Source organism: Pseudophryne corroboree, chromosome 4, assembly GCF_028390025.1.
Source record: "Pseudophryne corroboree isolate aPseCor3 chromosome 4, aPseCor3.hap2, whole genome shotgun sequence".
Classification (NCBI taxonomy): Eukaryota; Metazoa; Chordata; class Amphibia; order Anura; family Myobatrachidae; genus Pseudophryne; species Pseudophryne corroboree.
Genome location: NC_086447.1, coordinates 81,743,741 through 81,759,048, shown reverse-complemented (window position 1 = coordinate 81,759,048; position 15,308 = coordinate 81,743,741). Strand labels below are relative to the sequence as shown.

The 15,308-nt window shown below is 48.0% G+C and overlaps 1 protein-coding gene across 2 annotated transcripts in view; it reads right to left on the bottom strand.

The window, feature by feature from the left end:
* Positions 1 to 15,308, bottom strand: part of LOC134908939 (cytochrome P450 2K1-like) — a 271,207-nt gene that overhangs the window by 45,242 nt on the left and 210,657 nt on the right. For both annotated transcript variants that reach the window (XM_063915201.1, XM_063915202.1), the window contains exons 8-9: positions 11,518 to 11,702; positions 10,788 to 10,929 (exon numbers count right to left, since the gene is read on the bottom strand). In XM_063915201.1, coding sequence (XP_063771271.1) covers positions 10,788 to 10,929; positions 11,518 to 11,702 — 327 coding nt within the window. The remainder of the gene's footprint in view (positions 1 to 10,787; positions 10,930 to 11,517; positions 11,703 to 15,308) is intronic.

The window sequence follows — 15,308 nt, the reverse complement described above, 5'->3', positions numbered from 1 at the left end:
GTAGGGGTGTGGCCAGTCTTCACAGAAGTTTGGAAAAACCATTAGAAAGTTCATGATCTGGGCCTCTTGATAAGTATATATAGTAAATACTGATAGCACATACAATGTACCAGATTAATAACACCAATGCGCTGTAGAAAATACACCCCAGTCCTGTGCAGTATAAGGTAACATATGTATTATGTGTAATTCAAGTGCACAGCCTGGAACCTGATCCTTAGAGGAGGAGGTGGGGCCCACGGACACTGGGGCCCACCAGGGTTTTCCCCTGTGATCCTGAGGGCCAGTCCAGCCCTGTTTGTATAGTATTCATTATACATAGTAGTAAGCATTTTCAGTGTTCTTTTGGCTTACTGTACTTTTGCCAATACCAACAGTATAAGTTTTACATCTAAAGTATAAAAATACATTGTGGATCTTACTAAATAAAGTCTAGAAATGCTTTGTGGATCATAGTAAATAAAGTCTAGTAATGCGTTGTGGATCTTAATAAATAAAGTATAGAAATGCGTAGTGGATCTTAGTAAATATAGTCTAGAAATGCTTTATTGATCTTACTAAATAAAGTATAGAAATGTGTAGTGGATCTTAATAAATAAACTATAGAAATACATTGTGGATTTTACTAAATAAAGTATAGAAATGCGTAGTGCATCTTAATAAATAAAGTACAGATATGCGTTGTGGATCATACTAAATAAAGTACAGAAGGGTTATTCCAAACCAATTCAACACAGTTTTCAGACTGACCTTTTCAGAAGATGATGACATTTGGTATAATAAATGCTGACATGGTTGTAAAGAAAACCCCCAAATCTTAGGCTGATATGTTTAACGGTTTTGATGTAATATGCCTTAAAAAGTTGCAATTTTTTTATGAAAAATGTGCTATTAACATTTTTTTTTAAATTGTATTTGCAGCTCACCTAAATGAGCTAGAGAGTTGGGCAAGATCTCGTTTTAAACCTCTTTTTATGGTCTTTCCTATAACAGCAGTATGTTTCCCTAAAAATTAAACATTTTAACATTTTCAAAAACAAAATTTAGATTTTCTCAAAAAGCCAATATTTAATTAAAAAAAACATTTAAAAAAAATTCATACTGGCCCTCATTCCGAGTTGTTCGCCCGCTAGCCGCTTTTCGCAGCAGTGCACACGCTAAGCCGCCGCCCTTTGGAAGTGAATCTTAGCTTATCAAAATTGCGAACGAAGTATTCGCAATATTGCGAAAAGACTTCTCTGTGCAGTTTCTGAGTAGCTCGAGATTTACTCTTCCAGTGCGTTCAGTTCAGTGCTTGTCGTTCCTGGTTTGACGTCACAAACACACCCAGCGTTCGCTCAGACACTCCTCCGTTTCTCCAGCCACTCCCGCGTTTTTCCAAGAAACGGTAGCGTTTTTTCAAACACTCCCATAAAACGGCCTGTTTCCGCCCAGAAACACCCACTTCCTGTCAATCACATTACGATCACCAGAACGAAGAAAAAAACCTCGTAATGCCGTGAGTAAAATACCTAACTGCATAGCAAATTTACTTGGCACAGTCGCAGTGCGAACATTGTGCATGCACAGTTAGCGGAAAATCGCTGCGATGCGAAAAAAAATACAGAGCGAACAACTCGGAATGACCACCACTGTTGTTAATAAATCCCCAAAGTTTTATTATGGGATCATGATGGTATTCCATGCTATAAAACCTTTAATTTTTGAGTGATCCTTGAAAATTGTATCTAAAAATCAACAAATAATATTTTTCCCAGTTCATTGCATTAGAGGAATGCACGTTCCTCTTCAGTGTGTTTGGGGATGAGATTCTATAGTCAGTGCCTGCTCCCACTTCTGTGCAAGCGCACAAACGTAAGTGTAACGATACTCCATGTGGAAATATACTTCAATTGTGTTGAATGGGCCCTCCTTTTACATTTTCCTGGACCCCTACAAGTGGTCCAGGGACAGGATAGGTTCGGGTGGGCTTTAAATAGTGAAAAAAAACATTGGCCACTCAGTTAAGCACACCCAAATCTAACCTGTGGTGGTTAGGGTTAGGCACTAAGGGGGAAGGTTATGGTAAGGCAGTGCTTCAAGTGGTCCTAGAGAGATGGTGGAACTCACCCACCCCCCCTCCTCCCGGTGCTCATGCAATAAAGGTATTGCATGGGGCGTGGTCTCAAAAAGAAAGGGGCATGGTCACACAATAGTATTAATGCCCATAGTAGTAGCACCCCTAATGCACATAATGCCCACAGTAGTAGCACCCCGTAATACACAATGCCCACAGTAATAGTGCTCCTTATGCAATGTCCACTATACTGGTAGTGCCCACAGTGGTAGTGCCCCTTATATAGAGCCCATTGTAATGGTGCCCCTTATGCAATGCCCCCAGTAGTAGTGCCCCTTATGTCCCCAGGAGTGATGCCCCATATGAAGTGCCCCCTTTACAGTGCCCTCATTAGTAGCGCCCCCATTAGTAATGCCCCTGTGTAGTATTGCACCCAGTAGTAATGTTGACTGTAGTAATGCCCTCAGTAATTTAGCCCCCTGTAGTTTAGCCCCAGTAGTTATGGCCCCAGTAATTTAGCCCCCAGTGGTAATGCCCCTGCAGTTATGACCCCAGTAGTTTATCCCCACTTTAGTTTAGCCTCCCAGTGGTAATGCCCCTAGTAGTTTAGCCCCTGTAGTTTAGTCCTTGTGTAGTTTTCTTCATGTAGTTTAGCCCCCCAGTAGTAATGCCCCAGAAGTTTAGCCCCATGTAGTTTGTCCCAAGTAGTAATGCCCCAAGTAGTTTAGCCCCTGTAGTTATGCCCCCAGTAGTAATGCCCCTGTAGTTATGCTCCCAGTAGTAATGCCCCTGTAGTTATGCCCCCAGTAGTAATGCACCCCTGTAGTTATGCTCCCAGTGCCCCCAGTAGTAATGGCCCTGTAGTTCTGCCCCCAGTAGTTTGCCCCAAGTAGTAATGTCCCCAGTAGTAATGCCCCCCTGTAGTTATGCCCCCAGTAGTAATGCGCCCCTGTAGTTATGCCCCCAGTAGTAATGCACCCCTGTAGTTTGTCCCCAGTAGTTTGCCCCCTTGTAGATTGCCCTCGGTATCTTTCCCCCCTTGTAGTTTGCCCCCCAGTAGCTTGCCCCCTTGTAGTTTGCTTCCAGTAGATTCCCCCTTGTAGTTTGCCCCCAATAGCTTGCTCCCTGTAGCTTGCCCCCAGTAGATTGACCCCCTGCAGCTTGCCCCAAGTAGACACACTGCTAATACAGTCACACATATGTTAAAAAAACAAAAACACCATACTTACCAAGCGCCGCTCCCGCATCCGACCGCTGTGATCCTCCTGTCGTCCGCTCCTCAGCACTATGAGAGAGATGTCACGACGTCTCTCCCATAGTGCACACTAACAGAGCTGGAATCCGGATCTCAGTAGTGAGCTCCTGCCGCCGGTTTCCGCTGTGAAGAGAGAGCAGGGCGCCCGCTGGTAACACAATCTCAGTGGGCGCCCGGCATCTTCCCCTGGCGCTGAGCACACATCGGGTGAGGTGAGCCGGAGGAACTGACGGAACGCAGTTCCGCCCCGTACCTGCTCACTTTAACCCCTGGGGTTAGGCTGAAGGTAGGGAGGGTTAGGGGGGTGGGGAGAGAGGAAAACTACCCTTACTCACACCTGTTGCCCTTTTAATAAGCGGGATCCTACCGTCAGTATTTCGAATGCCGTGATCCCGTGCTAATCCTGAGGGAAGACACTATTAAGAAAACCTTCACTATATTTCTAACGAGGTTTTATGCATTATTTAGCACCCGCAAAGCACAATAACTACAGATACAGTAGGTGTGCACAAGACCTGACACTTACAAACCCGAATCCTGACCCATACTTTGTCCACCTACAATGTATCTGATGGAAGATTTTTGACATTAGGAGCTTGTCAGAATTCGTTTGGATCTCCCATTGTGGAAACATATTAGTAGGGACTGATGTTCACGGAATAATAACTAGTTTATTAAAGCAGTGCACAACTGTAAACAATAAATATAAAGCAGGAATAACTAGAGAACACAAAGGGAAAACTGAGGGGACATGGGATGCCAGGAGACGGAGTACATGAGAATGATGTAGACTGTGGTAGAGTATGCACGTACCAGGGTTGCAGAATTGCACTGTAACAGGACTGCAGGATTGTACTGTAGCTGGATCACAGGATGGCACTGATGATTTGTAAACTTGTGAACGGTGACTAAAGGTGCTGATGAGTTAAGGAACTTGTGAATGATGATTTAAGACACTGGTGATTTGCAGACTTGTAAATGGTGACCGAAGATGCTGATGAGTTAAGGAACTTGTGAATGATGATTGAAGACACTGGTGATTTGCAGACTTGTAAATGGTGACTGAAGATGCTGATGAGTTAAGGAACTTGTGAATGATGATTGAAAACACAGATGATTTGCAAAGTTGTAAGCGATGACTGAAGACCCTGATGATTCAAGGAACTTGAGAATAATGGTTAAAGACACTGGTGGATTACAGAGTAGTAAATGGTGACTGGAGACGCTGATGATTCCAGGAACTTGAGAATGATAATTAAAGACACTGGTGGTTTGCAGAGTAGTAAACGGTGACTGAAGACGCTGATGATTCCAGGAACTTGAGAATAATAATTAAAGACACTGGTGGTTTGCAGAGTAGTAAACGGTGACTGAAGACGCTGATGATTCCAGGAACTTGAGAATAATAATTAAGGACACTGGTGATTTGCAAAGTAGTAAACGGTGACTGAAGACGCTGATGATTCCAGGAACTCGAGAATAACAATTAAAGACACTGGTGGTTTGCAAAGTAGTACATGGTGACTGGAGACACTGATGATTCTAGGAACTCGAGAATAACAATTAAAGACACTGGTGGTTTGCAGAGTAGTACACGGTGACTGGAGACACTGATGATTCTAGGAACTTGAAAATAATACTTAAAGACTCTGATGCAGACACTGACTCCCAGCACGCTGATGACCGAGACACATTAAAGTCCAGAAGCTGCTTGAGAACGCTGGAAGCTGTGCAGCAGTTAATGCTGGAAGCACCGGAGACACTGGGGTAGACTGCGGAGAAACTCGCCGGGAACAAGAGCACTGGCAGTTCTTTGGTCGATTTAGCAGCAGAGATCAGCATGACCAGGACCAGGAGCTGTAACAATCTTGACTCGATGAACTGGCAACAGGGAGCCTGTGTGGCTGGCCTAAGTAGTGAGTTCAGGTGCTGCTCACAGCTGTGGAAACAGCTACTAATCAAGCTGCAGATACAGAGCAGAACGCTGAGCACCAGAGCAGAGAGCGCCACCCCAGGCATGGAGGAGAAACTACATGGATTGTGACAGTACCCCCTCCCTAAGGAGCGGATTCCAGACGCTCAACACATGTCAGAGTCTGAATCAAAAGGTAGAGGGCATATCAGGGTATCCTCATGCAGCCAAGGAAGTCCAACAGAGGCTTTAAACTTAGATTTTCCCTTGTTCTTCTTTCTTCTTTTTGTGGATTTCCCAGTAGGAACAATAGACTGGAGCTGAAGAAAACCAACAGGTAAGCTGATTGCTGGAGTTTCTAAGCTGGCAACAGGATTCTCGGATGAACCAAGATAGATAGGAACCTTAGATGACCCCGGCTGGGCAGGAACCTCAATTGGGACTGAAGACTGGTAAGACCATGAATTGAATTTCTTAATTACCATTTCACTGAAGGCCACAAGATTGAGAAGAACTGGGTCATTGGTCTCAATTAGTGGACTAGCCCAAGCCGCGGCTTCTCCTCTGAAGGTCAGGAATAAAAATTTAACTACGTTGGATGGAGTAATTCCGAGGGAAGGATCTGTCTCCATCATAGAAACATATCGATTAACTAGTGCGTAGTATTGCGTTAAATCTCCATCAAAGTAATCCAAAGATGGAGCATTGGATGAATTCTGTGAAGTGGAAACTTGATTTTCTAGAAACACTGGAGATGGATCATCAGGACACTGAGGAGGGGACAGACTTTCAGGAGACTGGTCAGAAATATATGATGATCCTAACCGAACTTTGACTAGAGGCTTGGATGGTACTTTTTGGATTTGGTCCTTCCTGGAAGTCCTGGGGGACTGGGCTGTAGCCAAATCGTGAGCCAACAAGTTAGTAGTAGGATTGGAACCCAGGACTACAACAGTGCCTATGTGTCTAGATATATGGCCTGTGTTGTGAGAAACGCGAGTGCTAGATTCTTCTTCTGAGATTGACATAATGCTCAAAGCCCCCTCGTCACGGGGTTGAACTAAGGCAAAAGCCCCCTCGTCACGGGGCTGAACTAAGGCAGAAGCCCCCTCTTCACGGGGCTGAACTAAGGCAGAAGCCCCCTCTTCACGGGGCTGAACTAAGGCAGGAACCCCCTCTTCACGGGGCTGAACTAAGGCAGGAACCCCCTCTTCACGGGGCTGGGCTGAGGCAAGAGCCCCCTCTTCACGGGGCTGGGCTGAGGCAAGAGCCCCCTCTTCACGGGGCTGGGCTGAGGCAAGAGCCCCCTCTTCACGGGGCTGGGCTGAGGCAAGAGCCCCCTCTTCACGGGGCTGGGCTGAGGCAAGAGCCCCCTCTTCACGGGGCTGGGCTGAGGCAAGAGCCCCCTCTTCACGGGGCTGGGCTGAAGCAAGAGCCCCCTCTTCACGGGGCTGGGCTGAAGCAAGAGCCCCCTCTTCACGGGGCTGGGCTGAGGCAAGAGCCCCCTCTTCACGGGGCTGGGCTGAGGCAAGAGCCCCCTCTTCACGGGGCTGGGCTGAGGCAAGAGCCCCCTCTGCACGGGGCTGGGCTGAGGCAAGAGCCCCCACTTCACGGGGCTGGGCTGAGGCAAGAGCCCCCACTTCACGGGGCTGGCCTGAGGCAAGAGCCCCCACTTCACGGGGCTGGCCTGAGGCAAGAGCCCCCACTTCACGGGGCTGGCCTGAGGCAAGAGCCCCCACTTCACGGGGCTGGGCTGGGCAGCCCTCTGTAGACTCTCGGGCTGGGCAGCCCTCTGTAGACTCTCGGGCTGGGCAGCCCTCTGTAGACTCTCGGGCTGGGCAGCCCTCTGTAGACTCTCGGGCTGGGCAGCCCTCTGTAGACTCTCGGGCTGGGCAGCCCTCTGTAGACTCTCGGGCTGGGCAGCCCTCTGTAGACTCTCGGGCTGGGCAGCACTCTGTAGACTCTCGGGCTGGGCAGCACTCTGTAGACTCTCGGGCTGGGCAGCACTCTGTAGACTCTCGGGCTGAGCAGCACTCTGTAGACTCTCGGGCTGGGCAGCACTCTGTAGACTCTCGGGCTGGGCAGCACTCTGTAGACTCTCGGGCTGGGCAGCACTCTGTAGACTCTCGGGCTGGGCAGCGCTCTGTAGACTCTCGGGCTGGGCAGCGCTCTGTAGACTCTCGGGCTGGGCAGCGCTCTGTAGACTCTCGGGCTGGGCAGCGCTCTGTAGACTCTCGGGCTGGGCAGCGCTCTGTAGACTCTCGGGCTGGGCAGCGCTCTGTAGACTCTCGGGCTGGGCAGCGCTCTGTAGACTCTCGGGCTGGGCAGCGCTCTGTAGACTCTCGGGCTGGGCAGCGCTCTGTAGACTCTCGGGCTGGGCAGCGCTCTGTAGACTCTCGGGCTGGGCAGCGCTCTGTAGACTCTCGGGCTGGGCAGCGCTCTGTAGACTCTCGGGCTGGGCAGCGCTCTGTAGACTCTCGGGCTGGGCAGCGCTCTGTAGACTCTCGGGCTGGGCAGCGCTCTGTAGACTCTCGGGCTGGGCAGCGCTCTGTAGACTCTCGGGCTGGGCAGCGCTCTGTAGACTCTCGGGCTGGGCAGCGCTCTGTAGACTCCCTGGCTGGGCAGCGCTCTGTAGACTCCCTGGCTGGGCAGCGCTCTGTAGACTCCCTGGCTGGGCAGCGCTCTGTAGACTCCCTGGCTGGGCAGCGCTCTGTAGACTCTCTGGCTGGGCAGCGCTCTGTAGTCTCTCTGGCTGGGCAGCGCTCTGTAGTCTCTCTGGCTGGGCAGCGCTCTGTAGTCTCTCTGGCTGGGCTGGGCTCTGTAGTCTCTCTGGCTGGGCAGCGCTCTGTAGTCTCTCTGGCTGGGCAGCGCTCTGTAGTCTCTCTGGCTGGGCAGCACTCTGTAGTCTCTTTGGCTGGGCAGCGCTCTGTAGTCTCTCTGGCTGGACCCTCTGAACCCCTCACTGGGGATGGACGCTCTGAACCCCTCACTGGGGCTGGACACTGTGAAGAACCCCTCACTGGGGCTGGACACTCTGAAGAACCCCTCACTGGGGCTGGACACTCTGAAGAACCCCTTCTTGGGGCAAGATACTCTGAAGAACCCCTTCTTGGGGCTGGACACTCTGAAGAACCCCCTCCTGGGGCGACAGGCTTGGAAACTCTAGGTGGAAGACCAGTTTTGTGACAGATGGTATTTAAAGATTGGAGATACATTCTGCCCCCATTTCTTGGTTTTCGAATGGGACAGGTTAAAATAAAATGTCCTTGACCCCCACAATACAGGCAAAGTTTATAGTCTCTACGATACTGGCGTTCTGTTTCAGAGAGGCTAGGTCGAGGGAAACTTTGGAACTTGCCTTTTGTCTGAGGGGAGGTGCCCCTAGCATGCCTAGTCCATGGGTCAGAAGAAAACTCCTTTTCTGGAGCTATTTTACTGGGGTCCACCAGTCTCCCCAGGAATTCAGGAAGAACGCATAGAATACCGGACACTAAAGTCTGTAGCTGGTCTAACTTCTCCTTTAAAACCCCCAGTTGTAACAAATCTAAAGAAGGTGATGTCCCGAGAGCTGAGGGGTTAACGAGCTGTGAGAAAACTCCCTCAGGCAGACTGCAATTATCTCCCCTGCTGTTTGTTTGTGGCCAGTTCATACTGTCAGAATTCGTTTGGATCTCCCATTGTGGAAACATATTAGTAGGGACTGATGTTCACGGAATAATAACTAGTTTATTAAAGCAATGTACAACTGTAAACAATAAATATAAAGCAGGAATAACTAGAGAACACAAAGGGAAAACTGAGGGGACATGGGATGCCAGGAGACTGAGTACATGAGAATGATGTAGACTGTGGTAGAGTATGCACGTACCAGGGTTGCAGAATTGCACTGTAACAGGACTGCAGGATTGTACTGTAGCTGGATCACAGGATGGCACTGATGATTTGTAAACTTGTGAACGGTGACTAAAGGTGCTGATGAGTTAAGGAACTTGTGAATGATGATTTAAGACACTGGTGATTTGCAGACTTGTAAATGGTGACCGAAGATGCTGATGAGTTAAGGAACTTGTGAATGATGATTGAAGACACTGGTGATTTGCAGACTTGTAAATGGTGACTGAAGATGCTGATGAGTTAAGGAACTTGTGAATGATGATTGAAAACACAGATGATTTGCAAAGTTGTAAGCGATGACTGAAGACCCTGATGATTCAAGGAACTTGAGAATAATGGTTAAAGACACTGGTGGATTACAGAGTAGTAAATGGTGACTGGAGACGCTGATGATTCCAGGAACTTGAGAATGATAATTAAAGACACTGGTGGTTTGCAGAGTAGTAAACGGTGACTGAAGACGCTGATGATTCCAGGAACTTGAGAATAATAATTAAAGACACTGGTGGTTTGCAGAGTAGTAAACGGTGACTGAAGACGCTGATGATTCCAGGAACTTGAGAATAATAATTAAGGACACTGGTGATTTGCAAAGTAGTAAACGGTGACTGAAGACGCTGATGATTCCAGGAACTCGAGAATAACAATTAAAGACACTGGTGGTTTGCAAAGTAGTACATGGTGACTGGAGACACTGATGATTCTAGGAACTCGAGAATAACAATTAAAGACACTGGTGGTTTGCAGAGTAGTACACGGTGACTGGAGACACTGATGATTCTAGGAACTTGAAAATAATACTTAAAGACTCTGATGCAGACACTGACTCCCAGCACGCTGATGACCGAGACACATTAAAGTCCAGAAGCTGCTTGAGAACGCTGGAAGCTGTGCAGCAGTTAATGCTGGAAGCACCGGAGACACTGGGGTAGACTGCGGAGAAACTCGCCGGGAACAAGAGCACTGGCAGTTCTTTGGTCGATTTAGCAGCAGAGATCAGCATGACCAGGACCAGGAGCTGTAACAATCTTGACTCGATGAACTGGCAACAGGGAGCCTGTGTGGCTGGCCTAAGTAGTGAGTTCAGGTGCTGCTCACAGCTGTGGAAACAGCTACTAATCAAGCTGCAGATACAGAGCAGAACGCTGAGCACCAGAGCAGAGAGCGCCACCCCAGGCATGGAGGAGAAACTACATGGATTGTGACAGAGCTATTCCAACACTTTGTAATACTTCATATTCCAGCCAGCTAGCTCTATGGTAACAATGTCTGTGACCTACTGAGACATTGGGGGTTATTCAGAGATGAACGCAGATGGTTGCATACGCAGCCAGATCTGCGTTCATCTCCACACATGCTGGGGACTGCCCAGCACAGGGCAAGGCCACCCAGCAAGTGTCAGGCGGTCGGCAGGCATTTTTCTTCCAGAGCAGACGTCACACAGCCGCCCCGAAAGTGCTCCCAACATGCCCCCCCCCCAACGCCACAACGACGCCCTTCCGACGGCCGCTGCTGTCAATCATACAATATGTAAGGTTGCGCACATGCACAACGGCCGGTGCACAGACCACCTGGATATGGCCGCTGCAAGCAATCACGCGGCTACATCCAGGTCTGAATCGGGCCCATTGTACTGTATTTAGGTGTCCACTGCCCCTGGCATTACTCACCAGCAGAAAATGGCAAAAATGCTTCATTGCTAACTAAATTTCCATCAGAATCCAGGAAGTGTTGAGGGTAAAATTCATCAGGTCTCTCAAAGTACTCTTTGTCTTGTAGTACAGATGACAGCAATGGCATTATATAAGTCCCCTGAAAAGATTTTTGAGTGAAACATATAATACATTGATTAGTGTTACAATATTTGAACAACATGAGATTTATATGATTATATGGACAGTACCTACTGTATGGATTGTTTTTATATGTAATTATGGTTTGATCTATCAACGAAAACCCAGGATCAATAGTGTTCAGCATTTTTTAAGTAGGCGTCAGTGGACCACAAGTCTCGTGTGATATTGTTCTGGGATCCCAAGTGTCAGTGTGTCATTGTTCTGGGACCCCAAGTGTCAGTGTGTCATTGTTCTGGGACCCCAAGTGTCAGTGTATCATTGTTCTGGGACCCCATGTGTCAGTGTGTCATTGGTCTGGGACCCCAAGTGCAAGTGTGATATTGTTCTAGAATCCCAGATGTCAGTGTGCCATTGTTCAATTAAACCACGTGTCAAGTTTACATAAGTCAAGCACCCCAAGTGTCAGTGTAACATAGTTTGAGGACCCAAAGCGACAGTGTGTCATTGCTCTGAGATCCCAAGTGCTTATATATTTTATAAAAATTGCATATGTTACATTTTGTCCTCTACTTGTAATTAATAAAATATATTGTTTTCTACTTACTTTTGGTAGAAAGAAACCCTTGAATGTGACATCTTGAGTAGTCATACGTGGGCCATTAGTAGGTACAATATTTGCAAACCGCTGAATCTCATGGATGACCGCGTCAGTATACGGCATTTGCTTGCGATGTAGCATTAGAGGCTCAGCCGCCCCAATTACCTTTTCAATTTCAGTTTGAACATTTTCTGTTGTAAAGGTCACGTTTCCAGGTTTAAAATGGAAATGAATAAAGCAGATGTCAGTGAAATAGACTTATTCATAAAAAAAAATCACTTACTGGAAAAACTTGTTCTTGATATTGGTTAAACCTGTCAGCAACAAAGAATCAGTCTTGGGTACTCTAAGGGAGTGGTGGCTGCTAACCGGAGTCCCTATAATTTAAGGTGTTCCTACTGTACATAGCCCCCTGACTGTAATATTTGATATAATGGGAATGGATTCAATTAGCTGCATGCATGCTGATGGTAGCTCTCATTGTGTGTTTATCCACCTATTATGATAGGCAGATTCGGGATGTATTTGGCATCCCGACGTACGGGATGCCGACAGTCAGAAGATCGTTGCCAGAATCCCGACACCCATCAGAATCCGGACGAAGAAATCCAGACAGTCGTCATCCCGAACTTAATCATGTTGGGAAGGGTTAGGTTTGGGTGGGAGGCTAGCACTAGGGGGAGGGGTAGGTTTTGGCTTCTAGAACGGAGGATTAGGGTTAGGCTGAGGGAAGGGAGTATTAGGGGAGGACAGGGTTGGCATACTGACTCACCGGGTGCCGGAATTCTTAGTGTCAGCATGCCATCGGTCATGTTACCACCGGCAACGTAAGGGTCAGGTTCCCATACCCATCCATAGATTCTGATAGCACATCCATACTCCAAAATGCACCTTTCGATTCATCCCACCCGAACCCTCCCTCACTTTCTCCACTTTTGAGGTCCACTCTATCCCCCTCTTTTCTCCTTCATTCACCTTCAGGTGGCGGTCATCTAATGCTCCCCCTCCCCCCCCCCCTTCCCGGCTGCTACTCCCCATTCCTCGACAACTTTGCTGCCTGGCTTCCCCACTTCCTCTTCTCTCCACAGAGATCCCCTCTATCATCCTTGGTGACTTTAACATCCCTATTGACATTTCTAAACCAGCATCTACTAATCTTCTTGCCTTCTCTTCCTCCTTTGGCCTTTCTCAATGGACCTCTACCCCCACTCACCATCTTGGCCACTCCCTTGACCTTGTCTTCACCCACCGGTGTGATTCTTCTGACTTCTCCAGCTCACCTTTCCTCCTCTCTGACCACCATCTACTCTCTTTAAGCCTCTCATATCCTCTCCTCCCGACACCCCGACCCACCATAATGAGTTGCAATCTCCGATCTTTTGAGACTGCTGTCCTGCCCTCCATCAATACTCTCCTTTCTTCTCTATCCATTATGGCCTGCCCGAACCTGACAGTCTCCTTCTATAACTCCACCCTCACCTCTGCACTTGATTCTGTTGCTCCCATCTCCTCTGTTCCTCTCCGCTGTTCTAAACCCCAACCCTGGCACTCCAAACTGACCAGATTCCTGCAAAAATGCTCTCGCACTGCCGAGTGCCTCTAAAGGAAATCTTGCTCTTTGACAGTTTATTTTCTCTTCCTATAGCTCTGCACTCGCCCTTTTTTCCAATCACTCATCTTTTCTCAGTCCTCCATTCCGTGCCAACTCTTTAATACTTTCAACACTCTCCTTTGCACCCCCCTCTTCTTCTCCCACCCTCTCTCACTGCCAGTGACTTTGCCTCTTCTAAAAAATTGAGGCAATATGACACAAACTCTCCTCCCATCTCCCCTTGGCAGCCCCCTTTCTCCCACCATCTTCTCACCTCCTACCATCTCATCTTTTGCTTCTTTTTCCCATCCACAGACAAAGAGGTACAATCCCTCATCTTTCTTCTCCCCCCTCTACCTGGCCCCTGGCCCCTCCTGCATTCCCTCTCTTCCACTGCCTGCTCCCACCTTGCTCACCTTTTCAACCTATCAATCTCTAGCAGCATCTTTCCCTTACCATTCATACATGCTCTTGTCTCACCTATTCTCAAAAAACCCAACCTTGACCCTTCCTCACCCGCTAACTACTTGAGCGGCTGGTATTCAGCCGTCTCACCAGCTTCCTCTCTGACCACTCCATCCTTGATCCTTTTCAGACTCTTTTTTTCACCCACTCCACTCCACTGAAACTGCCCTGGTCAAAGTCACCAATGACCTGTTTTTGGTCAAATCCAGGGGTCACACTCTGCTCATCCTCCTGGATCTCTATGCAGCCTTCGACACTGTGGATCATGCTCTCCTCCTCCGCACCCTTCAGTCAGTTGGCCTCTCTAGCATTGTCATTGCCTGCCTCACCTCTTACCTTGTTAACCACTCATTCTCTGTGTCTGCCTCTGGCTCCACATCAGGGTTCTGTCCTTGGCCCCCTTATCTTTTCAATGTACACCTCTTCCCTGGGTGCGCTCATAAGCTCCTTCAGCCTACAATACCACCTCTATGCGGATGATATGCAACTATACCTTTCCTCTCTTGATCTCTCTCCCTCTGTAGTCTCTCGGGTATCCAGCTGCCTCTCTGCCATCTCTGCCTTGATGGCTAAGTGCTCTCTGAAGCTCAACTTGGACAAAACTGAACTCATCTTTCCCCCATCCAGAGTCTACACCCCCCCTCCCCCCCATATTTCTATCACTGTTGACAACACTATCATCATCCCTGTTCCCCAACTCTACTGACTGGACTTCACTCTTGACTCCTCCCTCTACTTCACCCCTCATCCAGTCACTGGCTCAATTCTGTTGATTCCAGCTATGCAACATTTCGCTCGCATCAGGCCATTCATCTCCCAGAGTGCGACTAAACTTATTATCCACTCACTAGTCATCTCACGGCGCAATGTTTTCCCCACTGGCCTCACTCTCTCCCATCTTGCTCCACACCAATCTGTTCTCAACTCTGCATGAGGACAATTACAAACGCAGGTCTATTTACTAAGTCTTGGAGAGAGATAAAATGGAAAGAGTAAAGTGGTTCAATGTCCCTCTGGATCTATCACAGCTGATCAGGGAATACTTAACTCTTTGTTCAGACTGCCTGGGGAGAAACTGCAGAATCTCTGTGAGGGAAACCTGCATCCTTATACAAAGAACAAAGAGTTAAGTATTCCCTGGCCTGGTCAGCTGTGATAGATCCAGAGGGACATTGAACCACTAATTAAAGAACAGGAATGCCAATTAAAGTTGAAACACACATGAGATAAAAGACAGCTCCGTAATGGAATCGATCAACTCGAGCATCCTGACGAAGCCGCAAGGTGAAACGCGTTGACTGCAGAGAGTATCGATGGCCGCCAGCCCGCAGATCCCCGCCTGACGCCGGACACCGGGAGCCCAGGACCAAAGGAGGAGGAGGACGTGGTAAGCGGAGACAAGTCTGCCGGCAGACTACATTTATGCTGTTACGGAGCAGCTTATGGGACGCAGTAACAAACTAATTGACTTTGAACTGTGACTGATATTTGAAACGGGCCATTTTCCATTATTATAAACGGGACATAGATAACAAAATTAACCTATAACGGAAACCAAATACTGAGACACAAGCACTTTAATGAAATAAGGGAGCCGTATAATCTTAACAGGCTCAAATAAAGGGAGAAGAGTAAAACGCTACTAAGTGTATCAACTCCCGAGACAACTGAAACAATTGTATCCGTTTAGAGTTTCATGTGTTTATTGTATGTCTGTCTGTGTGTAATTTATGTCTGTGAG